At 36.4% G+C, this 27,618-nt stretch overlaps 1 protein-coding gene across 1 annotated transcript in view; it reads left to right on the top strand.

The window, feature by feature from the left end:
- Positions 1-27,618, top strand: part of SRBD1 (S1 RNA binding domain 1) — a 118,922-nt gene that overhangs the window by 15,006 nt on the left and 76,298 nt on the right. Inside the window, exons 10-14 of the mRNA XM_058020325.1 lie at positions 636-739; positions 5,604-5,711; positions 11,723-11,880; positions 13,040-13,130; positions 14,159-14,266. Of these exons, the coding sequence (XP_057876308.1) occupies positions 636-739; positions 5,604-5,711; positions 11,723-11,880; positions 13,040-13,130; positions 14,159-14,266 (569 nt within the window). The remainder of the gene's footprint in view (positions 1-635; positions 740-5,603; positions 5,712-11,722; positions 11,881-13,039; positions 13,131-14,158; positions 14,267-27,618) is intronic.

Below are 27,618 nucleotides of genomic sequence, written 5' to 3'. Positions count from 1 at the left end.
AGCCTGTATACAACCAAACTTAGCTTTAGATCCTGACTGTGGAGTTAAGTACTCAGAAGTACATGCATATAGTTTGAGGCAGGAGTGTTAATGTAAAGAGAGGGAGTGTTTACATCCTTTTCTGCTATTTGTGAATTAGGCATGAATAACTAAATTCATCCTCTTTCAAACTAAGCTGAGCACCTTTGTGTCACAAGTTGTGATTAATAACTTATTTAAAATGTGGATTAATAATGGGCAGGAAAATGGAATCTGAAGCATAGAAATAACTTCTGAGTTCTAGTTCTGATTGAAATCACTCTGATTAATTTCTTGAGTTTTAATTTGGGTTATTAAATAAGATTATTCCACCACCACAATTCACGCTGTCTTGCATTCTAAGTGTGTTTAATCTTAAACTGGATCCTAAGATTGCAGACTCCAGGAAAAATGTATTTGCTATGCCATGGCATGATTTAATTTGTGTTTAAATTGTGGATGTTATCTGTACATTCTTGTACTTTGTGAACTGATTTACTGTACCACCATCCTGATTTGCTACAGAATGTCAAGCAAGTGCGTACACAAATGTTGATAAGTTTATCTTTTGGATATTTTGTGTGTCATCTGTCTCTGCCATTTATGTTTGCACTCAGATTCTGGCCATTAACCGAGGGGAAAATCTGAAGATCCTGACAGTGAAGGTCAACATTCCTGACGGGGTGAAGAATGAATTCTGTTGGTGGTGTGTCAATGAAAGGTCTGCATGGATACATATTCTTACAGAAATCTCTTTTTTCTATAGACAGCTGCATACTCAAGTGTATCTCATATGTCTTGTTACATTAAGAGAACAAATTAAAGAAATATTTATTAGATTAGATGAAATTAGCAAGTGGATAATTCTTACTCTGTATTTCCAACTGCTGTAGCATTATGCTGAAAAGATCATGCCTTGGGCTATATTTGCAAGTTCTGGCACCATTCTTCAAGCAGTTGAATTTTTTTTAAACATATGCAAAGGCTGATGAAATGTGAATATATTTTTAAATTGCAATATGCATCACATCCAGTAGCCTTTACTGAAAGGACTTTGTAGAATCCAATAAAGTATACTCAAAACTTCAAAAAATACCTTCTTATGCCCAATTGCAATGATTAAATAGGGCTATGTAAGATTCTTAGGTCTGTGAAGTACATAACTTCAAGTTTCAGAAATGTAAGGAATTACATGTTTATAAAGAGCTTAATGGATTAAACAGACAAACATAAATGTAACTGCTTTCAGTGCATAGCTCTCACATATTGTGTGAACCATCTCTTGCATTTTATACTCTTTTTAAGTTAGACAACTGGACTGTAAAATCCTGATTCTTTTCTTTCTTACTGATTTGTTCATACAAATTTTCTGGGATTTTTAAGCCTGTAGTGAGATGTTTAGTGTTGCATAAGTTTCAAGATCTTTTGCAACAGTTTAGGTTAACTACATGTGTTTTGTGCAATATCTGTCAGGTTTTTTTTTCTGGGAAACTGTACCTTGATGTCCTCTGCTGGAGAATTATTATGATCCAAACAGTGCATCTTCCTTGTGTGTATAAAAAAAGACTTTCTCTTTCTCACTAGTTTGAAATATTGGGCATTGTTCTGGTGGTGTCTTAGAAACTCCTTCCTTTGTATCCTAGGAATGGATAACCAAAAGGAGGGAAGAAAAATAGGAAGAATTGCACGTTGTAATGTATAAAACTGAGTACAGTGATACTGCTTTAGCATGTATTTCGTTTTCACAACAAGTCCAAGAAATGGATGTGGTAAAAATGTTCCTTTTCTGTGTAGAAATTTAATAGGGCTGTTTCTCTCTGAAATGGAAGAATAGGGCTCTGAAAGTATTAAAGTATTTTTTGGCCAGATACTTTTGCTCTTAGATCATATTGTTCTAAGTAACCTTCTTTGTTTCCAGGAAAGTATCAGGAGTCACAAACACCTGTTTCTTTCTACTTTTAGTACCTGTAACAGAATTTCTGCCCTCCCTTCAAGCTGTATATTCTGTAAGCAGAACATAGCTGTCAGTTTTGCTTTTACTGCATCTATGATAGAATTTGGAAGCACTGTGGACCACAGATAATGGAACAGCTTGTCAGTGCTACACAAATAAAAGTGGGATGTAAATTGAGATATTTTTGGTTGGTTACCCTTTTGTGAGTCATCCTGGGATAAGAAGAATATTGACCTTGGAAGTGAATACTTATTAATATTTAGCACTCATAAGGCTATATATGCTTATGGCTTTTTACTATTTAGGGACACTTTCCCGCCATTATAAAACTTCTGAAGGAATGGTTTTAATCTTTGTGCATTAACATCGAGGACAGATTCTGATCTTCCTCCTGAGTTTGACAACTGTTTTATCAAACTAACAAATAGTAAATGTGTAATCTGCCCTGCAAGCTTTGAAATGGTTGTCCAGGAGTGGAATTTGCATTATTTTCATAGCATTGATTTGCTGGTTAGACCAGAAGGTAAATAACTTATTTTTGAGTCAATGGTTTCAAAACTTTGCAAAGATATTAACCAATTTGCTAGAAATCACACACACAATCAGTTGCAGAACCAGAAATGCCAGCTTGCTACAGAATTTGGCCAGTATTTTAGCCAGAAAACAGCATCACCTACTGCCCAGCGGATTAGTAGCAAATGTTCTGAACTGTTTGTATTCTTCTGAGACAAATTTTTTAGCATTAGGTACTCCTGCAGTAGAAAGTAAGTTTGGAAGACTAGAGCTCCTTATTGCATTGAGCTCTGTGTAGATGCTAAGAATATTGTACATTTTTTGCAAGTTCAGAATGTTTATTAGCCTATATAAGCATCTGTTTCCTTTCAATTTGGGTTTGTGTAGAAAATTCAGGAATATCCTTATGCCTGGCCCTGTGATTGTATTTTTCTCCAAAAAATGGCATCTCTGTGGTTTGACAGTGAACCTACTTCCATTAACACTAGAATTCTACTGGTCCCAAAGACTTTTTTGTGAAATTGAACAGAGAAAAGTGATCAGTGAGAGAGCCAGAGAGGGGCTGGTTAGCTGGCTTTGAGTGTAGAAACAACATGGAGTTGTTCCCAAGTGAGATGGGGTGAGAGTTTGTTCCCAAGTGGAATTGCAGCCTTGAAAATGAAATTTGATGATTGATGATGTTTTTTGAGTTTCCAGTCAAATATCTCAGATCCTGTGTAAAAGTCCATGGTACAGGCCTTAAAGACTTGCTTTGTCTGTGGTTACTAACTTGGTACATGTTTTATTTCATGTCTTGGAGGAGCACAAAGCTCTGCTGTTTGTCCTTCAGGTCTAAAAGCCTAGCTGGGCTCTTCCTGGAACAGTTATTAATCAGTACTGGTGGTTCTTAACGTGGGCTCTGTAAATTCTGTTTATGTGTAGTTCCAGCCTCTGGTGTCTCAGTAGTCTAAGCCATTTATGTTTGTTGTGGTCCCTATGTTTGTTGTGAGCACTAGGACATGGAGAGCTGATGATCAGAGTAAGATGATACTATTTCTATGGAGCTTTTTTAAAATTTGGCTTCAAAAGCTAGATCTTGATTAAATAATCAAGAAAAAAATCTGTTCTTAGAGGGAGGCTTAGCTAGGCTGTGATGATCTTTAAAAATATCCACGCATGATTTTGCTTTGTGTTTTGCAGCAAAGTGAATTTTTCTTTCAAGAAGTATTGAAATCATTAAACTACAGTATTTGCTACGATTGAACTTGCTGTTTCAATGTTTTCTCATTTGCAAAAACTTCTAGCAGAATGTTGCCTAAATTTTTATTTATGTATAGGCAGGTAATAAAAATATCTATTGTGATAACCTATTTACAGAGTTTAACTGGCTTTAATGGATGGAAGAGAGGGGGAAACAGCTGCCAGGTTTCCAAATTGATTCTAATTTGTGTTGAGGATGTTAGTCATACTTGCACCTGCAAAACCTTCATGTTTATAGAATGTGATGGTAATAAGAGGATTTAAAGCCTTTCTCAGCTTTATGAAAGTGTGGAAAGAGTCTCTAGTTACAAATAAGTATGATAGAGCTGTTTGCAAAAATTGTTGGCAAAGTGGTGAGGTCATGTGGCTAAGCACTGAATTACAACCCTGAATGTTGTAAAACTGAATGGTGAGCTTAATTCTGTTCCTGTGTCTCTCTGCTCAATGCAGGGTTGACTCCATCACACATTTCTCAGCTATTATATGCACAGACACTTAGAAAAGCTGTTTCAGGAAGTTGCAGATCCCCTTAGACAACTGAAAAGCTGTCTGGGTAGGAGCAGTTTTGAATTCTCAGTATTTGAGTGGCTACAAGCAAACAAGATCTAAAGTAAAATTCAGTTCTGCTTTTGCTGCAGCTGGACACGTTATGACCATAATTCTTGCATGTTTCATTTAAGCCGTCCAAACAATAAACTTAGAGAACTTGCACGGGTTTTTAAAAATATCTATGAGTATCTCCCATCACAGTTTGGGACCCAGGCACATTAAATAATACAATAAGTGAAGAAAACTCTGAGTGTTATCAGTATTTTTAAAACTAATAAAAAACAGGTGGACTTTAATAGAAAATGTCAGTAGTATATTTCTGGTTGAGTATATATCTGGTTGCTTCTCCTTCCCCTCAATCTCTTCTCACAGGGTGGATCATCTCAATGAGTCAGTTCTGCTTGTTCAAGGACTCACACACACACCCCAACCCACATCTCCCCACACCCTCCTTCATGGAACTTTGCCCTCAACAAAAAGATCAATGGATTAAATATCTAGGAAGCTTTGAGAGTGAGGTGTATTTTACAGCCAAATTTGAAGTACTTGCTGTTACAGTTGTATGGTTACCATGCAGTCTACCTAGAAAAGAGTTCAAGGCTTCAAAGAGTTTGGCTTAGAAGAAGCTGGAAAACAGTCTTATTTTTGTTTGGCATTGTTTATTTAATTTTCTCTTTTCCTATATTATTATTTACACTTCAAATGTATTAGTAGCAGGTAAAAGAGAAAAACATTTTTAAAGTTTTTTGGCTTCTGTGGTTTAAGAACTGCTGCAAAATTAGTAGGAATTCATTTAGAAGTTGAATAAAGATACTCAATGCATTCCAAGTGAAATTTGAATTGGGTTTCATTTATTGGCATTAGTTTAGCTCCTTAATCTCCATCTGTCTATAGTTGCCTTTTTATAGTCATTCTGCAGTGACTATCACAGAGGATGTTTAGGAATTTTTTTTCTGATGTAATGAGGAATAGCAAATAATGCAACCCTAAAGGTAATATGGAACCAAGTTTTGTTCAGTTACAATGAGCTTTGACTTCTCAAAGTGAAGAATGTTTTTTTTTTTTTTTTTATGTTTTCTTTAAAACATAAACAATTATTGTGTTCTAAAACCTAAGAAAAGATAAGCCTGTCCCTTGTATGGTATTAGAACTATGAGCAACTTCTCATTCCTTTCATATTTGACTCATGATTTAGTTGCCTAATTATTGTAGTAATTCTGCAGTTTATAGGATTTAACAATGTAGAAGCCTTTCTGGAAAGTTCTTTTTTTGTCTAGTTGTTTGCATGTGTTCTTAAAATATTTTTTATTTTTCTTCCAATCTTTGGCAGATGGAGACCAAAGCAATTTTTAAAACCAGACTTTATGAGGCTACTACGGAGTTCTGTAGAGGATGCATATAAACGCCTTATATATCCTCTTCTCTGTAGGGAATTCAGGTAAGACTGGAATAAATCTGTATTTTCATATTACTGACATTTTTTTTAGCAATTCCCTCCCCAGTGTTTTGTTAGACAATTATTTCTCTATTTGAAAATATCAGCATGTTTCTAATCCTGTGCTTACAGAAGAAATGAACTATGATTTCTGACTATCAGAAATTAACTCTATAAAACCAGTTTAGACTACAGTAGAGAAATGATCTTTCTGTGAAGACATTTTACATGTAGTAATGTAGTAACATTAAATGTAAAACGTAGTAACATTTTACATGTTTACATGCTTAGATACTTGTACATTTATTTAATTAAGTACAATTTAGAACTATATTATCATGATAATTTTATCTTTATTCTTGTAATAGCATAAACCATGATGTCACTAAATTTTTCAAACGTCTCTTCATGTAACAGCAATATTACTGTCAGTGACTTCTGTTTGGACTCACACTCTTTTACCTGTCTAATGGAATTCAGCAAAGTATTGTTAAGATTGGAAGCGCTCTTCATGTTTGCCAGCTGCATTTTGTGGCCAATGAATTAGTTATAGTCTGATAGTATTTTGTGAGTGTTGTGATGTCTCTAGAGAAGTCAGTAAACTTATTACTTACTGGTGATACTGTAGTATCATGTCCCTTGTTAAGATCTGTAATATTATTCCACATTTAAAGGAAACTGAAAACTTAGTATCAAATTAGCATGAATTAAATAGGGTATATTATGGTGTAGTATAAGAGTTTACCATATAGTGGAAATTACTGAATATGTCCATTAAGAGTATTATCTTCTAATGGCTAACAGTACTTATGGTGTGATTCTTCAGTACCAGAGAAGCTCCTCAAAACATAGCATGCTTCATTCTGGCAAGGTTATCTGATATGTGACCTAAATGTTAATGCTTTTTTTGAGCTATTCAAAATGAAATTTATCCAAGAGCCCCTGTTTCTTGGACCAGAGATGTTGAAAAGACTTGTATCAAAATGACATGCTATCTAGTACCTAAAATCAGCAACCACATTATGAAATGTTTTTTTCTGTACTTTCCTGGGTGTGCTTTTGTTTTTGAATTGGAGCTGTTTTCTTGACACGTTTTCATGAATATCATTGCAAGAATGATCTCTGTTCTACCTCCCTGAAAAGAACCATCAGCTCAAGGTTTTAACAGCATGTCTTTTCAGTAGTTTTTGAGCATCTTCACTACAGTATGTTGTGTTTACTTATTGCTTTGCAAGCAAGATTGCTTCTCCTCTTTTGATTAGTGAGCCTGGTCTTTTGTTACTTAGAATTTCACAGATTCTAAAAATACTGCTTTCGCTTACTATTTTGTGACCACAATACATGTAGCTACTCTAGGGGGAGGCACTGTGTCTGTTGTGGTCAAAATGGTGAACATCTCCTGGTGGAGAGTTCAGTTGTTGGCTTCTGTCACTACAGTCTCTACATCTCTACAATCAAACTCTTTCAAAATAAAGAAAAATGCCTACTTTTTAGTGGGGTTTAGTTTTAAGAAATATAGGGGTGCTTCAAGGCTCTTTTCTTGTATTTTTATTCAGTGGTTTGTACTACAGGACTGTTGTGGCCTGTGTTGTGTGTAACACTTTGGGGACTGCTGGAGCAGTAGGTTGCTGAAAGTTTTCTGTTCTATTAATCAAAAGGGAAAAAAAAACCCCAACTTCCTTCCCTACTACTTATTAGATGTAGCTCACAAGCAATCAATGAGAGGAATACAAAGTTTGCTGCTGGTTCCTGAGGGTATGTCTGCTTAGGTTTTACTCTTTATGATGCTGTTGCATGATTGGTGGAGTTTGGATAGGAAAATCTGAAACCTCTCCTGTAGAGAGGAACTCAAAGCACCTGACAGTATTCTGGTCCCTGACCACTTAACCCTTATCCTCCTCCTATTTTCTTTCCGGGCACACCAGGAGCTGTTTTTTCCGATTCTTGCAAAGGGCTGCTAAAGTATTCAGTACCTCCTTTTAGCATTATTTCCAACCCACCTCCTGCTGTTCTTTTTTCTTTTTATTATCATTAAATGTTGGAACAGAAAGTTTCCAAGAATGTCTTGAAATTGCTGGTGCTTCTAGTGATCAGAAGAAGAATGAAACTTGCCAGCAAGACGATTACCTTATTTATTGTTTAATTTCCTTTCTTCCATTCTGTCAGATGTAATTTCTTGTATCTGGTATAGTAATGTCCAGTGTTGCTTTTGGCTCTTTCAAATACATTTTATCTTGTTGCAGTACTGCATGGAACGATTCCATCAGGGTTTCATGCAGGTGATGTGGCATGGGCATATTTCTTAATGGATAATCCTTTCATAATTTTCCATGCTTTCTTGCAGAAGTGCTTTTTCTCCACTGTCTTCAGGGACGCAAACATTTCTCTGTATATCTTGTTTCACACCTGAAGCTAGTTTGCAGATCTTTTTCCACAGAAATGTAATTGGGAGTGTGGAATTTTAAATCTCAGTTTAAAAACTGCATCTTATAACATTGGAAATGGAAATTAATAGATGATTATTAGGTTATTTGCTTTTATTACTATACACCTGTTAGTGATATACAGTCTGAGTGCTTTGTAGACTTCAAGGGAGGGGCTTGGAGTCCTGACTTAGTTGATATTTTTTTCATAAAGTAGGAACTGAAGAGTTTTGAGGTTTGTTTGGGTTTTTTTTTCCCCAAATAGCCATTTTACTTGTGTTTAGAGAGGATCTCCCATATTAATGAGAACTGTTGTAAATTGGAAAAGCATGAAGCTGGACATCTTGCCATTTGAATCAAGCCAATAACACACTGAAAAAGAGAAAGGTATTACATTGTTTTGAGCAGCTTGATGGGGATTTTTTCCAAAGGATCAAATTATTATACCAGGCTTGAAATTAAGGGCCACTGCTTCAGACAGTAGATCATGTAATTGATACAAGTGTTGAGTAAGAGATAGAGAAAAAAGAGATGTCTATATTTGAAATTTGAAAACACAGGATATTACATAATAGAGAGGACATTCCCTCTACACACCTGGCAATTTCAGTAACATTTCCTGTTGCTGTAAAAGTTGCTGTATATCCATGCCAATTTTAAACATGATTTCCATAAGGCTGACATAACTAATAGCATGTGTTTAGGGGCAATTTTAATTCCTACACAAGTCTCCTTTGGACTGACAGCAATTTGCAGTGTGGGAGGACTTGGCCTTGTGGCACCTGTATGCTTGGGATAAGTGGAAGGATGGAATGGCCTGTCTTTGTACAAAACCTTTAGTTCAAGGGCATTCCATTCCCTTGTCTACAAGCCACTTTTGACCTTCCTTTGCATGTGTGGGTGACTGGTTGATTCTCTGTTATTTGTGTATTTAGAAGATCCATACTTCTGTGAGGCTGAGGTATTTGCTTTTGTTTTCTCTGGTCTCTCATAAGTGGCATCTAATTGTTCTATCTCTGGACTCACCCTAGAAGCAGCTTGTTCTGTGGCTTAGTTTTTTAGGGTTTTTTTCTTTTGTTTTTAATTAGAGAAGGGGAAAATTGGAGAAGGATGCTGTAAGACTGAATGATCAAGAAATGGAATGGCATCCAAAATGCAGTGGGAAGTGAATGTAAAATTATACTTTCAAGGGGAAGTAGTTATCTTTTCATAAGTAAAGCTATTAGCTCTGAGCTCTTCTGCCACAGGAGAGGGCCTTTGGCACCGTGGAAGATAGCTCCACATGAATGTTAAGTGCTCAGAAGTTGAGATTATTCATGTAAGGAATAAAGACAAAGAATCATTGACTTATTTGGCCTGTATTTGGAATATTGTTGTCCATTTTGGCCCACTCACATGGGGAGGGGGATAGGAAGTAGGAAAACAATTCACTGGAACTGGAAAAGGCCGAGTGAAGGGGAATGAGGAATGAAATTATTTCTCTGGAAAGAAAAAAAATGGCTACACTATGACTTCAACTTGGAAAAGGGAGGACTTAAAGATGAATTATGTGTGTAGAGTGTAAAAAGGCTACTAGGGATAAATTTTTACTCCCTTCCAGTATAAGGCTTAGAGGGGCATAACAAAAACAATCAGTTTCCAACCAAAAGGTGGCAGCTATTTACAGTTTATTATGGACCTGCAAAACTCACTGCCAACAGGCTCTGTGGATGAAAGAAGTTTATCTGTCTTCAGGAAGAGGTTGGATAGTTGAGCAAGAGCTCTGTTATGAGCTAGTAAAGAGACAAGTCATGTCAAGCCCAGGAAATACACTGGAAGCAGCTGTAGGACAAGATTATGGAACAGATGCTGAAGCTGTCAGCTGCTTAGGCAACTGCTTGGAGACAGACTTGGAGACAGAATCCTGGAATAGAGAGTCAATTTAGCTGAACTGGTGCAGCCATTCACACATTTGGTGGTGATATAGTGTCTGCTCTTTGCTCAGGGCCCATTTGAACTGCTAGGGAGCCTTGTAATGCATGTATGCCCTTCACCATCTCTCTTTGAATTGTGTCTGTGATAATCTCATCTACCTGATAGAGAAACAAAGAGCACATGGAAAAAAGGGAGCCTTTTGCTGTTGCATGCTTCCCTAGGAAATGCTCCCCAGGAAATGTGCCATGTGTGAAAGAGGACCTAGATCTCTCTGTGGACTACTTTAGAAATCAGAGATGATAAGGATTTATTAGTTCTTTCTGTACCACTGTGGGATGAGACAGGGCTGAGCTGGTTGACTGGTTGGATCCTGGGCAAATTCAAGTCAAGCTTTTGACTTCTTCCACAACCACAAACTGCACAGAACAGCTTCATATTCCATCATGTCAAATAGCCCTTATGACGGTTCTCTTTGAACTATTTGTAGTTGGCACTATTGTGCCATGGATTGATTGACCTTAAACAACTTGAGCAATTTTCCCTGTCCCATTCTGATAGGCTTAGTTAACTGTAATGCAGTTTTTTTTTCCATTCTGTAGAAATAAACCAAGATAAGTGTTTTTCAGTGATAGGTAAAAAGAAAAGCAGAATAAGGGCACTGGCTACCTTTAAATGAAGGCTTTACTTGATTACTTTTGACTCCCCAATTATTTGAGTTACTGACAATGTAATGCATGGCAAGTGATAATGAGTACCTGCAGAAGAAAAAGAAATCAGAGAGGTGATGAATATTTTTGTACACATTGCTCTTTCCGCTTTATTTTTTTAAAAGGGCCATACCATGATGAAAATACTTGTCCTTGTCAGTCATTGTCTTACTGGCCACATCTAATGAGTAAGACATTGTGAATCTTTTACATCTTCACTCAACAAGACAAATTTGTTTCTTGTGACACTCTGCAGTAAGTCTTTGTGCTTCAAGTCATCTAAGTCAATCCTTACTGCACAACCTCACTTCTTTCTGTTGAAGAACAACTTGAAAAAGAAAGGGAACACTGTGGCCCCAGCAGAATTGTTCTGAGGAATCAGAATACCCTCCTAGAAAAAGCTGAAGTCTTCAGACTTCTTTGATGTCTGTTAAGTGAAGCAATCCAAAGACAAAATTAAGTGCCTCAGGAGTCATGGTGTGTTAGCAACTAGTTGGAGGGAACCTTCCAGTTTCTTCTCTGGTTCCAGTTTCTCTCAGTGTAAACCACCATCCATTTTTTGCTGGATTGTGATTTTTCTCTAGAACTGTGAAATTGTGATGAATTTGATCTGCGCCTTGTTCATAATCCTCTTTTCTTTACAATTAGTATAATCTTTGAAAGGAAGCTGTTCTTTGCTCAAAATTATGAGTTGATGTTTGAATGGTAGTTGGTGGGTGTATGTTCTTACAAGTGTTTCTCTTGTACTTTTCATATTGACTGGTTTTCTTAGAACAAGAATGAGATGACATATAGCTGATCTTTTGAAAAAGGTGTCAACAACTTGATTTGAATTGTAACATTTAATTGAAGATGATGGAAACATGATTGGAAAAGGCCTTACAACTTTGGAACAACTAATACGTGTATTTGAAAGTTACTTGAAAGAAAAATATTTGAGTTTTTTTTCTTTTATTTCTATCCTTCTAAGATCCAAGTTGACATCTGATGCAGAGAAAGAGTCTGTGATGATGTTTGGGAGAAATCTCCGTCAGCTGCTTCTGACCAGCCCTGTGAGGGGCCGTGCTTTGATGGGAGTAGATCCTGGCTACAAACATGGCTGCAAGCTGGCAATTATTTCACCAACCAGTAAGTTTCAATTCCAAACATTTTTGGAAGGACTGATAAAAATGCATTCATTTAGAGTAAAGATAGTTTCAAAACCTACTTTTTTTATCAAATTGGTTTTTTTTTGTAAAGCTCTTAGTGCTTTCCACACATCCTGTTGTATAAATTCCTTTCTTCAGCTAGCTTAAGTTTCTGGCACCTGGATTCCAGTGACTTCTTTGACATTATTACTACTCACTTAAATAGAATTTAAGATGCCTTCTGCCTTCCTGAATACAGGTTGAAATGATTGCGCCCCTCAGTAGTTGGCAAAGAGAACACCTGGCATTTTTATTGTTTGACAAAGAATTTGTATTTAAATACTTTCTGTAATATTGCTTTTTTCATGGCTAGTGTCTTGGACATCTGGACACTTTTTCAACCCTTTTTGTTTAGCAGTGTGTGTTAAATGTAAGAGGTCAGAAACATTGTTTTTGAAAAACTTAGTTCACAAATGGAACAGAGCCTTTCCACTTCAACCTAGTCTATTGAGGGGATGCACACCTCTTTAGGCTTATGCAAAAACTATTTGTTTTCGTGATATTTTGTTGTTGCTTTTTGCTTGAGACTATATCCACCCCAGAAGAAGGTGTGTTCTTTAGAAGGCAATGAAGGTGCAGTAAATGATTGAGCTTTCATTGCACCATTAGCTATCAGTAGTGGTTAATGCAGTTCTTTCCAAATGTGATAGATAGGATGATGACAAGAGCTAGTGTTGGAATTCTAGAACTCATGTACTGCAAGTCATAAGTTCCTTAGACTTTCGAATTTTCATCACTCTTTACTGGATCTCTAAGTTGTACTACACTAGAACAATAAATATTTTATAGTAAATTGCTCTCTTTCTCTGTGATATAATGCATTATATTTGCTGATAGTTTTAGGTGTTCATTACTTGATATGTGAATATGTCTGCAGGGAACTACAAAATGTATTAACTTGTTTTTCTTTTGCCAAAGCATTCTTGTCTTATGCCAACCATACATTTCTTCTAAATGGATATAGGGATCAAAGACAAAGATGGCTGATTAAGAAGCTTCCTTTGTCAACCATCAAATTTCGTTCAGTAGTTCTGCAGGCCTTTTGATCTGGTCTTTTGACCTTTGTGGATTTAATCAAATGACTTTGCCTTTCATTCTAGGTCAGATACTCCATACTGATGTGGTTTACTTGCATTCTGGTCAAGGATCTCGTGAAGCTGAGAAGATAAAGAGGCTTCTGCTACAGTACAAGTATGCTAAAGAAACTTTTGTTTGTTGCTCTTTTCTTACCAAACAAAATTAAAATCTTCACTGTAGAAATACTTGATTTTAATTGCAATAAGAATTCTACTGATTTAACTAGAGGTTTATTTTCTTTAGTCTAGTTCAGAGCTTGCTTTTTCTTTTGTGTTGGTGCTTTTGCGGTACATATATGTTAGAAGCACATCAAATCAAGGCTGCGTGCTATGAATGTTTCCCCATAAAACTGTTAATTCATTTATTTTTGGGAATAGAAATTAGCATTCAGCTAAGAAATAACTTTAGCCTTCCTCTTCCTAGCCCCTGCAACCCCCAAATCACTCATCAGTCTTTCTCTGTTCCAAAAGCCACATTAGGTTTTGGTAGCGTTTTGTCAAGCAAGGGAAATCCTGCAAAGGTAGCTCTCCAGATGGAATTACAAACAGGGACAGCATGATTAAAAGTTTGTGTCCAACTATGTCTGTGGACAGACATCTGGTCTACTGAGTCAGCTGCTGAATTACCAGAGCATACAGTCCAGTTTGTCTATAAGCATTAGATTGGCTTTAAACAAGGTGATTTGGTGGCTGGCTGTGGTGTGGTCAGTCAGAGGGAATGACCTTGTAAGCTGTTGGAAACTATGATATTCCCATTAAGGAATTAAGATGCTGATTGCTTTGGCTTCTGCTCTTTTTCATGACTCATACCAGATGAGGGAAAAACGAGGTGAAAGTGTTTGAAGACTATAAATAACATTCAATTTATTAATATGAAGTATCATTTTTAGATTTTCTGCTTATATTACCACTGTACAATCCGATTACAAATAAGTGAAACTTTTTTACTCATCTCATGGACTGTCACATTGAAAACCTGTTAAACACAACATGATGCTTCTAGGAATGTTTTTTCATTACATCTGAGCCTTGTGTTATCTAAAATTAGATGTATTGATCACAGTGGAGGATTGAATACTATGTATGAAAAGGTATAAAAAGAATATTTGAGAGTAATTGTTTGGTTTTTTAACCCACACAAAGCTGCAGCACTGTTGTGATTGGCAATGGCACAGCCTGCAGAGAAACAGAAGCTTACTTTGCTGACTTAATTATGAAGAAATATTTTGCGCCGCTGGATGTTGTTTACTGGTAAGATCCCTTTACTGGGATATTATTAATTTGTTCTGCATATCTTAACCTAACAGGTAATTTTAGATGTAATTTTTGAAGTATTTCTTTTTGCTGGCTTGTCTGTATTTGAGTCAAGCTTGACCCAAGGTTCTAGCCAAAGAAAACTAGCTGTAGCTCTTTGAAGCATGACAGTAGTTATCCTGAGTCAGTCAGAGAGACTCACTGAAGCATTTTATTTTTTCTTCCTGAGGTTCACTCTCTTGCTATTATCATTGTAACAAAGTATGTGAGAATAGCAACACTAACAGCTAAGGACCCGTTTGGCTTTGTGTATTTATTTCTTGATGAATGAGGTTTAACTGCACGTGATAAAGCTTCTGGTGTCTGACTGCACTATGGAATGCTTGGTAATCCTATGGGAATTAAATGATCTGGAAATAAATACTGTGTTAATACCAAGTGGAGAGTAGTAAATATATTTATCCTTTTCAGACTTCAGATTTTATCCATTAGTTTGTTGAATTTGAGCTAAAGTATTCTTCTGTTGGTTTGGATGGAAAATGTATGATACCACCTTCTTTTCTACCATGTAGTACTCCTCTCTTTTTTTTAATTCCCACCTTTTTTTTTCTAAAATATTTTTGTGATTTACCTTGCATTATCCTTTGTGCCAGCATTTAACAGCAGTATTTAGTTTTCACTGTCTTAGCATGCTAAAATAAGTTTGCCATATTTTTAAAGAAGCTTATGGCCTTTTGCTGTTTAAACTATTCTATACATTTAAAAGTGCCTTTTTTCATAAATTAGAAAGTGGCCTTACAGAAATGTTTAACAAATATGTTATTTCTATTGTCTTATGGTGTGTTGCACTTGTTCGTCATTTCTATGATTCTCAAGTAAAATTGTGCAAGATTCCATTCTTAAATCACTCTTTTATTCCAGGAGATGTAGTAAAGGTTTTCTAATGGTAATTGTTTGCAAAGGGAGGAGGTTATTCAAGCTTCTGAAAAATCAGGCATCCTATTTACTGAGTCCAGAGCAAAAACAGTGGATGTTTTATGACTGTAGAGAGTGCAAAACACTTCATACTGTGTGGGTTTTGGCAAATGCATAATTTCACTATTGTTCACTTCATATAGCTTAAAAATCCATTATTATAGCAATAATAATATTTTGAAATAATGGTTTTGTTTATTTATTGATCATATACTACTTTAAACAGAAAAAAATGTTTATATAGTACTGTGATTGTTGTTTTTATCACTGTTTACCTCTTCTGATTCATTATTTTCTCCCTGTTTATAATTCAAGGTGACAAAATTTTCAAAGTAGTACTTTAGCTACCAAGTTCTTAGAACCAATAAAAGCTCTTGTGTAATAGGACTTAGTATAAATACTGTGTGGCAGAAGTCAGGTTAACAAGTTTGTTGCTTTCTCTAGTAGTGACTGATAATTTTTTAACCTTTCACTTTGTCTAAAACTATTTGTAGCAAAAATCTATAACTACAGTTGTTTAACTTGACGTGCAATATCCGGAAAATTATCATAATCAGAAATATTTTTTAATTTATGCATTTATGTTGTTAGTGGTTTTCTTGTGTTGGGTTCATATGGCAGAGCTAGTCCATACTTCAGAATTTGTGTGCAGAGCCACGAGGTGCTTCACATTCAAGCAAAGTGGGTTTTTTTTGATTTCATGTTATAGACGTCATCTGGGACTCTTGAACTTTGTATCCTGCTGTCTGTGTGTGAATTTATGTATGTGAGTTTACAGACAGGCTGCATTTGCAGTTCTTGTCTCTTCACATTTTGTTGGTCTGTACTGAGTTTTTTCGTAAGGATTAGGATTCCCATATATCTCTTTCTGATCAACTAGTTTCATGTACATCTCATTACTTTATCCAGTGTTGGAGTTTCCAAGCCATGCTGCTGAGCCCTGCAAGGCTATTTTTTCCTTTCCAGCTCCAGAAAGCATTAATCTCCTTGGTATTTCTTAGTAGCAAAAAGGAATGATGAGTCCAGCCATCCAACCTCCACTTGTGATAATCCAGTGAAATGCCTGGAATTTATGTCAGTCTGAGTTAAAAATGTGATATTTCCTAAGTGAGGGGCAGGTAGTACAGTGTTAGTGTTTGAGCAATAGGTGACAGTAGGTGTACATTGGGATAACTGCTATACCTTTTGAGGGGAACTGTGGAAGGTGACTTGGAAGAATATGCTCTGCTGATTCTCTTCTTTTTAAATAGTAAAATCCTCTAGAGTATGTGCTTTCAGATCACAAACAACTTTTCTGCTTCCATGTTCAAAATCTTCCCTAGATTAGGTTGTTTTCTCGTGATAGGCTGTTTTAAAAGTATGAGGACTTTGTTTATATATAGGCTGAATACATATCTCTCATCAGTTCTGTGGAAATCTGTGTATGCTTTTGGATGAAGTGATGATTATTCATTGTTTTTCACTTAAAATCTCTAAGAAATAATTTCAGCCATTGTTGGAACAGTTAATTCTTAAGGCCTGCTTCAGCAGGTTGCAGTTGCAAATAAAGAATGGATTTGCTAATCAATATAGTTCTTAAACTGTGGGAAAAACAAAGCAACAAAGAACCCCAAACAAAACAAAATTACCTAAACCCCCTAGAACAAAAAAGCCCATCCAGTACTTGAACTGTAACAGAATGAGTCAGTTGCATCTAACATGATACCATTTCCCAAGCTTTCAGCTTCTCACAGGAATGCACTGAGCTGCATCAAGGTGGAAATCCTTGCCCAGAAAAACAGAGGTCAGCTCATTGCTGTATGCAAGTTTTAGAGAATTACAAATTGTATGTTCTCTTGAAACCTTTTGTCCTTAAAGGAGTCCAAATGTAAAGGGGCTTGGCACATGAGGTTGGACACTCACCATAAGCTGTTGTTCAGAAAGGTGAATGATGGGGAGGTACTACAGACTTTAACTTCCTCAGGAAATACTAGGAGTGAAGAATAGCATCAGGAATGATTATAAAAAAAATAAAATCTCTTCATACTTTTCTGTCCAATTCATCATACAGAGCTTGGAATCATGCATTTCCAGGGAAGTGAGACAAGAATAGAAGGTATAATTTCAGAAAGGTGTGTGCAATTGGTGCATGCACAAATAATGAAGGCTAAATATAATATATTAAAAGCAAGTGATTAAAATAAAAAATACTTAGCAATGGCAAATGTAAACTGCATAGGGTTTTACTGAAGTTTCCCAAAGAGAAGATGAATCAGTGAAGACAGTAGTAGGAAATGAGGCATATGGCATGATTTTTCATGTGGCTTTAAAACCTGTCTGGAGTCAGTTTGACAGTTTTTGATTTAAAGCAAATATTTTTCACTATTTTTGTAACTAACGTGCTTTCAGATAGTTACATCCAACCTAAATAACTACAGGACTTTCTTTTCCTTTTTTTTTTAATGTAGTTTCCCTTTCAGAGCTGTGTTTATTGACTTAGATTAGGATTGGACTAGAGCCAGGGACAATCATATCTAGTCTTTGGGTTTTTTGTTACAAATCAGTTTTTGTTACAAGGTTCAATAAATATTTTTGATTATTTATGTTAGTTCTATTGTGAATTCTTGCCAAAGATACATTGTATTATAACCAAAACAGATGTTCTAGTTTAGACAAGTGTATTTGTTTTAACAGGACCAGAAATGTAAATGAAACAACATTGTGTTCAGCATTAACATGGCAAATGATGAACTTTCAGGATTTCATTGGCCTTTTTGGATTAAATGAAAATCTTGAAAAAATATTTCAGGAATCTGGTTTTCTTTGATTGCTGTCAGTTTGAGGCATCTTGGAAATGAAAGCTATCCGAGTGACAGGTGAACTATGCTAAAGCAGGACAAAACCAACAGCTCCATCTTTGTATTTGGCAAAATCAAATCACAATTTCTCTTTCAGCCTCAATGGTTTTGTTGTCACAATACAAGCATTCTTACTGATCTGACTCTTATGTGCTTGCTTCATTAAAGCACACTCAGAGTAAAGTATTTCAGTTTGTATTTAAAAGGAAGTTTGATAAGTGTCAGGAATTGTTAATTGTTTTCAGCATGCAGCATAGAGTGCAGCCAGGCCAGCGTATTTTTTGTTGCTGTTTAAATGCGTGGGTATTTAATTTCTGTCTGCTTGGTTTTAAACTTGATGCAAAATCCTTTTCTGCCACTTACAGCAAAATCTTTTCTTACCCTCAAGACTTTATAAGCAATGTAATTAATAATTTACTGCTGTTTAAGTTCAAACACTTCTGTACTGTGACGAATAGGGGAAAGTCTGTAATGTCTTGTAAAGTTCTCATTGGGTTTTCTTTAATGTTTAAATTATCTGCTTTAGAATACTTAGAAATGTTCTGCTAAGGTAGAATAGGGCTGTAATACCTTTTGAAGTTGGACCTTGGTGGCAAGAAATTGATTTAGAAATGTTTGTTCTACGGGATTTTAGGTCCGCTTATATTTTATAGGTGTCTGCACATGCTTTAAATATCCTTTTCAATTTAAATGTGTGTTTTATGTTGTTGAATATCTACATTATGCTCTCTCAGCTTTAACAAATGCCACTTTCAAGTTCCATGCCTCTACATTTCTAATGTTACACTAGCTTAATTCCCATTACTTTTCTGCTTCATAGCACTCGCAGTTTGAAAGGGACCTAACATTCGGGTTCACATTATGATAATTAGGTTTCAAAGCAGTGTGGGGGGATTAAGATGTCTGAAGTCTAGTTGCCGAATAAAGTTCAGAACTACTTGTAAAACTTGTTTGAGTGGTTAACAGAAGTGGTTTTATTTATTCAGTGCTCATGCAGCATTAATCCGTATTTCATCAGGTACCCACAGCGCTGTAACTCTAGATATGACCTTGGGACTTAATTTACCCCATCTCAGTTTTCCTTATTAATGTGCCATGAAAGAGGTACATGAAAGATAGCCAACTTCAAAGCACCTTTTCAAATAAAGTGGTTGATATGAATCCTCTGGTATTTAACACTGTCTGTCAAATGTTTCAGCTGGTTTGCATCCTTTTACAAGCTATTGCTTGCTGCATTAATGCAGTTGTTTCAAGTCTGTTGAGGGTATGAAGGGGGTAGGGATATGGGAAACTTTATTCCTATTTCTTTTTGATTGTGTTTCCTTTAAGCTGTTATTTTTGTCTGTTAAGCTATATAACTCTCTTGATGACACATTTATGTACACACACCTACACACCTTAGGTCATTAGTTGTCTGATCCAGAAGGTGGAAATTAGTTTGGAAGGTTTTGGCTAGAGGGATACATATTCAGCGGAAACAATGCGCACATCTGAAATGTGCACTGAAGAACCTTTGTTCTGCTTTCGTCTCTTTCAAGCTCTAGTGGACTCATGAGAAGTCCTAAACAGTGAAGAACTACTTTGAGGAACAAAGAGGTTTAAAATGTGTGTGAAGAAGACATAGTCAATGAAAACATTCTAAATTATGTAGTGATTTCTAGCCAAGCTGTCCTTCCTCCCTTACTTACAAGTTATGTTCTGTTGTGATTATTTACCACAGCTGAATGATCATTCATACTTCAACCAAACAATCGTTTTGCATGTACTTATGTTTAGAGGAGACAGTCCTGTAAGTTGGAACCTCACTATGCATAGAGATGACTTCCTTCTCCTACTCTTGGTTGTTCATAACTTGGGTAATAATTTATATATTGTTCGGTACAAAATGGACTGGAATGAGTGACTGCATTTAAAATAGGATCCAGTGCTTGTTCCTTGTGTATCCATAAACTGCTATCTATGTTGAGCTGGACCCATACTATATTCAAAATGGGAAATTCAGAGGTGATTTTTGCCTTTGAAGCAAGGATTCACCTCTGCCCTGACTATAGCCACCTGTACCATCTCTAGCTGTGTTTTTTTAAGGGGAGAGAAGGAAGTGGATAAGCAGTGAAGTTGTGGTGGAGCAGGTGAAACAGGAGATGGTAATAACTTCTGGCTTGCATGCCATGAGTTTAAAACTTTATGAAGCAAACTGTATAAATGATACACTTAATAATTATGGAGGTGTCTCTGATAATTCAGAGAAATAATTCATAGTTTTCAGGATGAGAACAAGGACTAATTGGAAGTATTTCAATGTAGTTAAAGAAATTCTTAATTCCTTTAAGTTCAGAAAAAGAGTAAGTTACAGATGGTGTCTAGATTTCAGCAATGTGAAAGCAGGGGGTCAGGAAGCAAATCTTAGTAGTGAAAGAGATCTAAATCTTAAGGAAAAAGTCCATTTTTCCAGAGCACCAGGACATGTCGTTTGACTTGCATCCAAGGGAATCTGTGGTAAAAGAGTCTGCGGGGAGAGAGGAAAGTTTTGTGCAACTTCCCTTCTGTGTTTTCTTTCTAAGAGTTTTATAAAAGTTATGCGTTCTCAATATGTAGATCTCTTCAAGTCTTTAAGTGGTACTAAATAGATAGAAGAAAGGGAAGATTTTAGGATGAAAAGCCGTTAAATGTGTGACAACATGACTAAGGGCAGTAATGCGGTCTCTTCAGTTAGAAATGTACTGATCTCAAATATACTTTTGCAAATCAGACAATTACAGGGAGAAATTGAACATGATAAATTCTTTCCCTCCTTTGTTTTCTCACAGAGAAGCCATTTATACTTAGGATTTCAAAATGAATTCTCTGTTTTCAATTTTTACATGCCCTACTGAGCAGTAATTTGAACACAGGCTGTTTTCTTATGGATCTTTGTTATTTTCAGATTAATGAAACAACTTTTTTTTTAAGATAATCAGCTTGACTTCATCTGGTATTGCAGTACAACAGAAGTCAGATGAAAAGGGAAAAATCTCCAAAAATATTTGCAAACACAAAACAAGAAGTTGTTGGAAAGGTAAAAGGTTATTGAGAAACATCAGAGAAAGAAGGTGCAATGAGCAAGAGCTACCATTTCTGTATGGAGTGTGCCCATCAGGTCCCTGGGGGCAGTTTTGGCATGTGTGTATTACATGATGTATGTTTGTAGAGCAGAACTAGGAGTTTTCCTAAAACTCAGTTAAGACAAGATCAGATTTACTCTTAATTTAAATGTATAGGACAAGACTAGTAAAGCTAGTAGGGGATTTTCTTTTGGGTGTGTTTGACTTCATTAGTTAGTAGAAGTATTTAAAACTATTATCACTTCATGTTTTGTGGTGGTCAGTGTTTGCAATGCCATCTCCTTTTAAGGGCCCTCCATCTTAAGGGCTTTCTGTGTTAACAAATTCCTCTGGCCTAAATTCTTCTGTTCAAGGCTATTTCCAGAGCCCAGAAATAAAAAAATATTTTAATGAACTTAAGGAAAAGAACTACATCTGAGGTTTCCTAGCTTGCTCCAGTCAAACAAAGGAAAGCAACAAGGATGGTGAAGGGCATTGAGGGGAAACCATACGAGAACACCTGAGATCACTTGGTCTGTTCAGCCTAGAGAGACTGAGGGGAGACCTCATTGCAGTTACAGCTTCCTCATGAGGGGAAGACGAGGGACAAGCACTGATGTCTTCACTCTCATGACCAGTGACAGGACTTTAAGAAATGGCCCAAAGCTCGTTGGGGAGGTTTGGGTTGGATATTAGGAAATGGTTCTTCTCCCAGGGGTGCTTGGGCACTGGAACAGCTCCCCAGAGAAGTGCTCACAGCACCAAGCCCAACAAGAGTTCGAGATGTCTTTGGAAAATACACTCAAATACATGGTGTGACTCTTGGGGATGGTGCAGTGCAGAGCTGGGAGTAGGACTTGATGATCCTTTCAGGTTCCTGTCAACTCAGCTTATTCTGTGAAAGAAAAAGTTAATTTCTGTGTTTGGTATTTCTGAGGAGGCAAGTTACATAATAGGACAAAATTAAGCTTTTTACTTCAGACCAAAGTGATTTACATTATTATTTAATGTACTTGAACTTTTGAATTTTTTCTGTGCGCTTTGGTCAACACTGCAAGGATCTTACCAATTTAATATCATAGACAGAAAGCTCTTATTTAGCAGAACAAACATAACATGAGATGATAATATGAAATGCCCACTTCTACCATAATTGCTGTATTTATTTGGTTCAGCATTCTTTTTTCTCTCAAGAGTTACCAAACCTTACTTCATTGCTGTTGACATGCTCTTACCATGTCTGCAGTATCAGTAGAGATACCAAAGGGTGGAACTTTAAGATCAACGTGAAAGGCCGTGTGCAGGTCTCAGCACTGTGTGCCATCTTGTATTTCTTGGCAGGAGAAGCCAAGGAGCTTTTTGTTAAGAGGTATCTGAGTGGTTGCCAAGGTGAAGGGATGGCTCAAGGAATGCAGGAAGCTTGAGGAAAGTGCAGAAAGAATGAGTGCAGTCAGGGAATAAGGGGCATGGCACCTTGAAGGTGCTTCCTCTAGACAGACATGCTGAAGTACATCTGTGGGAACTTTGTGCAGCTGTGTCCTCATTTGAGCTGTGTGTTCCTTGCCTGTTAAGTGCAGCAGGTTATGTCAAGAGAAATTTCCCACTCCTATTCCCTGATCATTTGTGAGCATGGATGGGTGGTGTTCAATCCAAGCTTAAAATTGAGGTTTGGACTTGAGCTGAAAAATGTGACCTAATACTGCTTCTCAGACTGAGCATTGGAGAAGACTCCTCTAACAGCTGCACATGGGAGTTTTTTCCCAATTCTTTGTTTATTAATTCCTTTTTAAGCTGGAGTAAGCTAAATACCCTTGTTTGATGTATCTCCAGAGTGTTTGAAAATGCTGTCTATTAATCAGAAGGCATGGAAGGTTAGAATTTGATCCGTAAGTGTGAGGTCCCATGTGAGGACAATTAGTGAAGCGTTAATAATCCAAGACTTAGTTGTTCCAAACTTGGTATTGATACTGATACCAAACATACAGAAAAGCTTAGGCTTTCAGGTAAGCTGCTGCAGCTTTTGAAGAGCTTCTGAAATGAGCATGCATAGTTCTGTAGTTTCAGGTGGCTTTTTTTTCTTTGAAGTAACATGTGAGGTCAACCATAGTTTCTGTCGTCGTGGAAATGGAATGTAGTCAAATTTGGATGTTACCTGATAGAACGCATTGATAGGAAGTGACTGAGCTGAATAATGATCATTCTTTGATGTATTTTTGATTTGCAGATCATTAAAATTTACTGATGGCAGTGTAAAAACAATCACTCCAGAGACTGTAAGCCTACTTGCAGTGGGCTGTGCTCTTTCCTGTCCTATTTTAAACATCTTGGAAGTAGCCTGTGAACCACAGGTTGAAAACTATTGGGTTTGCACCTGAAAATAACAGAAAGTACAAACTGTTTTAAATAGATGAAGTTCTCCTTCTCATTTGTATTTACAGAACTTATAATTATGGGAATTTAATTATGGGAAATTGGAGTGTGGTTCTTGTTACCCATGTGTGCATTTTAAGCTGCTGGTCTTCACCCATTGCCTAGATGAAACAGAATTGCTCCACACTAGTATGGAGTTGTCATGCAAACAACAAAATCTTAATTTACATTCACTTCCAGTATGAAAAATCATTAAAATGTTAATTTATGCTTTGTGTCAATATGGCCTTTCTAAAATAAATGATGCTTGTGGCATTTGGGATAGTTCTCTATTGTCCTTCTTATACATAAGAGACATCAGAAACACAAATGTGTGTTTTAAGTGACTGTGTCGTGAAATAGCTATTGGTAATTGGCAATTGGTAAATTCTCACCAGTAAAGATTGAGAAACTTCATTTAGGCTCCTTACTATGTAGAGAAACTCCAACAGGAGTTATTTGTGAAATCCTGTCAGGAGTTAATTTAAATGGAAGCATGCAAATATAGTGTGATTAATAGTGAGAGCATCCAGATGAAAATTATATAAATACAAGATGATTTGTAATGTACTAAGACTGAGTATTATTGCACAGTCAGAGCTGGTTGTATATTTGGGTAGTGTTTTGTCTTCAAGTAGACATTCTGTAAGAACATAATGGAGAAGTAAGCATTTTTCCATTTGTGTGAGCTTGCCAGTAATACGTTTTTACTTAAGCTGAGATTCTGCCAAACTTCATACCTATTCATTTGTAAAAACCACATTTGCTGTTCTGCATTTTAGCTCTTACTGGGCATCCTGTATTGTTGTGAGATGTGATATATGGATTTACTTATTTATTTAAACTTTGTCTGCTATTAGCTTTGATGCTCATAGCAGAAGCTTAGAATAGGCACTTAGATTACATTCAGCTGCCAAACATTAGATATCTTCATTTCAGTGTCTTCTAGCTGTCAGACGGATGAAATTTTTCATCCTAAGGCATAAATGCTCTTATTAGTGGGGAAAAGTTTCTTTATTGTTTGAAGTATCAATATTGTTGAGTTCTGCTAAAAATGAAAGTTTGTGGGCAGATCCTAACTTTAGGTAAAAATCTCGCCCAAAATATTTTCGGGATTTTTTTAGTAGTAAACCTCAGGAAATCGCCTCCTGTACTACTGCTAACAAGTTCCCCCAGTATTAGGAGAGCAACTGGTGCAACCTTTGCTTAAACCCAAAAAAAGACAAAATGCATTAGATTTTAGGAAGATTTGTATGTATGACCTCTAAGTGTCTGATAGCCCAGAATCTTCCAGGACTGAGAAGCAAATGCAACCTGTCTGTCAGTAAAGCAAGAGCTCTTTCCCTCTGCATTTACCTGAAATTGCAATTTCTCATCCTGATTTCAGGCTATTGGCTCTTAGAGGCTGTTGGCAGTGCAGGAGTGAGTGCTGTCCGTGTTGCACTTTCCCTTGGAGTAATTTTGTGTGATGCTGAAACTGGGAGTTATGCTTGCCTGGACTCATTTAACTTTTCTTATCTACAAAGTGCATGGCAGTCTTAAGAGCTCCGTGAATGACATTGAAAGAAGCCACAGCAACAGGAGATACTCAGCACACTTCTGCTTTTTTCAGGGCATGAGAGGCAGAGAATATAGACATGCTGTGTGTCTCAAAGGGACTTTGAGTAGGTTATTTCAGCTTGAAAAGGGATTAGACTTAGATGACTGCAGTGTCATGTGGTTGTAACTGAAGGTGCCTATTGAGGATAATTCCTTTCTATAACTGAGTCCCAGCAGTTTTGTCAATGATGAGTAAGTGGAGGGAGGGACAAATGATCTGTTTGTCATGGTGAGAGATACAGAGGCGAGAAACTGCTCCTGAACGGAGACATCAAAATGCACAAGGTGCATGGAGCCAGTGCAGGGGAGAGGGCAGAGAGGAGAGAGTGATGCTGGCTTTCTTCTTCCTTTTCAGTTTTGGGGGCAGGTTGGTGTTGCTTGGGTGACTCCATGCACAGCTGTAAATGCAGAACTGCTAAATGGATGTGATTACATGTTTAGATATTTTCCTTTCCTTATAATACCTAATGCTCCTGAAAGTGAATTTGTTGCTCACATAGAAATAACATTTTTGCTTTAATCATATTTGCAATTGCAATTAATATCAGTTTCTAATTAAATCAGATTTTTTTATGTAGCAGCAAATATTATTCAAACAGCTCAGCTGTCTGTGGATGTTTCTAAATCAAAAACCTGGAGGTGGGAGTGATGATGTCTGTCTATAAGCAGCTATAGTTATTCCTTATAATAAATTGGCTTTTCACATAAAACTTCTCTCTCAAACCTAATTAAATTTATATTTTTTAAAACTTCTTTGGCAGCCAAGGCAACATGCCTACTGCCTGTTCAGTTCTTTTATTGGGTTGAACTAGAACTAACATTTGGATAGAATACATTTTGACATTTGAATTTGATGTAAATGTTTCAGGGAAACTTGCATCCTCCATGGATGATTCTCTTGTCACCATTATGATGTTGTACTGTAAATATACTTTGTAAGTGGGCTTTCAGTAAAACCAGTGATGCATTTATTGCTTGTTCTTGGTCTGTTTTTCCTCATAGTATAAAATTACAGCTCCAAGTTACTTTTTTTCTTTTTAATTAAAGTTATTTTCTGGAACTTTGTCATTTTTAAGTAAATCAAACTGGATATTCCTGTGTTACTTCTCAGTGATTGTCTCTGCAAAAGGAAATGTTAACTCTAATTTTCTGCTGTAAGAGTAAATAGAAAGAGACATTGTCAATTTGAATGTTTTAAAATGAAATAATTTTGGTATCATTATATGGTATCTTTTTAATATATCCCATTTTTCTAGCTAACAAGAACAGTAAAAAGACTTTTAAAGGAATGTTTAACTCCTTTTAAAGGAATGCTTAAGGCTCTCCTATTGACTATTCCTCTTGTTAACCCCTGCTCCTGTAGGGAAATGGCTCTGCCATCATCTTGCTGCTTGTACCTGAGTGTCCACAGGCACTTGGTGCTGCCTCAGTTGTAGCTTTGTCCTTGGGGGAGATTGCTGATGATCTCATGGCCTTTCTGGAGAAGACCACTCACTCACTGCAAAGTCTGAGCTCATTATTAGCAGATCAAGCTAGAGGAAATTATTTTTCCTCTTATTGGCTTCTCTTTGGTAAAGCAGTTACAGTAGATTGTAGGTTTACTGGACTTCATACACTAACAGGAATAATGTTTTCTGATCGAGACAAGATTTTAAGCCTGGGGTTGTTCTGGTGCTATGTGAGAAGAAAAAAGTGGTGGCACCTAATTCAAAGCAGATTCTATTCAGTTTTATGGTCTGTAGGAAATTTCTTCCAGGTTTTTATAAAGTAAAGATACAGATATAATGCTGATTTGTGTCAATATACTTTATTTAGTATGTGATGCATAAAATGCAGAATTAATTATTTTTGGCTCAACTGTGAATATTAGCATTATGAAGCAATGCTTGTCTGTAGGTTCATATTAGGTCATGATAAAATAAATTTCATAATTAGTACAGTGGACTTTGAGCGAGATGCTTTCTTTATGTAAATTGTATTTAAATCATCTGAAATACCAGTTCTAGCACTCGGTACAGGTTGAAATCTTAGTGATTACAACAGGTCTTGTCAGAATTTTAATGGAGTATGTATGGTTTGAGTTCATGTCTATTCCTTATTTATAAAGTTTTTGTAGGTTAGTTTCCATTGGATTTAATAACAGAATACAAGTTTGGGGGTTCTTTAGTGTGTTACATCTAATATAATTAGATTGCATAAATCACATCCTGCATGTGGTGATGGTGATGTTGGGAGCTTTTATGAACTTCAGAGGAAGTCAAGACTTGGAGCTTGTGAAATGTTTGTTCTAGTTCTCAGGGTATGATTAAACTCAAATCCAGGACATGCCAGTTTGTTGTATTAGTATTCTTAAAGCATTATTTATATGTTTTTTAAGAAAGTATTTCAACATCTTGACAGAATTCTGAACATACCCATCTGTGGCTAATTTTATAAGATAATTGCAGAT

The sequence above is a fragment of the Melospiza georgiana genome, chromosome 3, assembly GCF_028018845.1.
Source record: "Melospiza georgiana isolate bMelGeo1 chromosome 3, bMelGeo1.pri, whole genome shotgun sequence".
NCBI classification, from domain to species: domain Eukaryota; kingdom Metazoa; phylum Chordata; class Aves; order Passeriformes; family Passerellidae; genus Melospiza; species Melospiza georgiana.
This window is presented reverse-complemented; position numbering and strand designations above follow the sequence as displayed.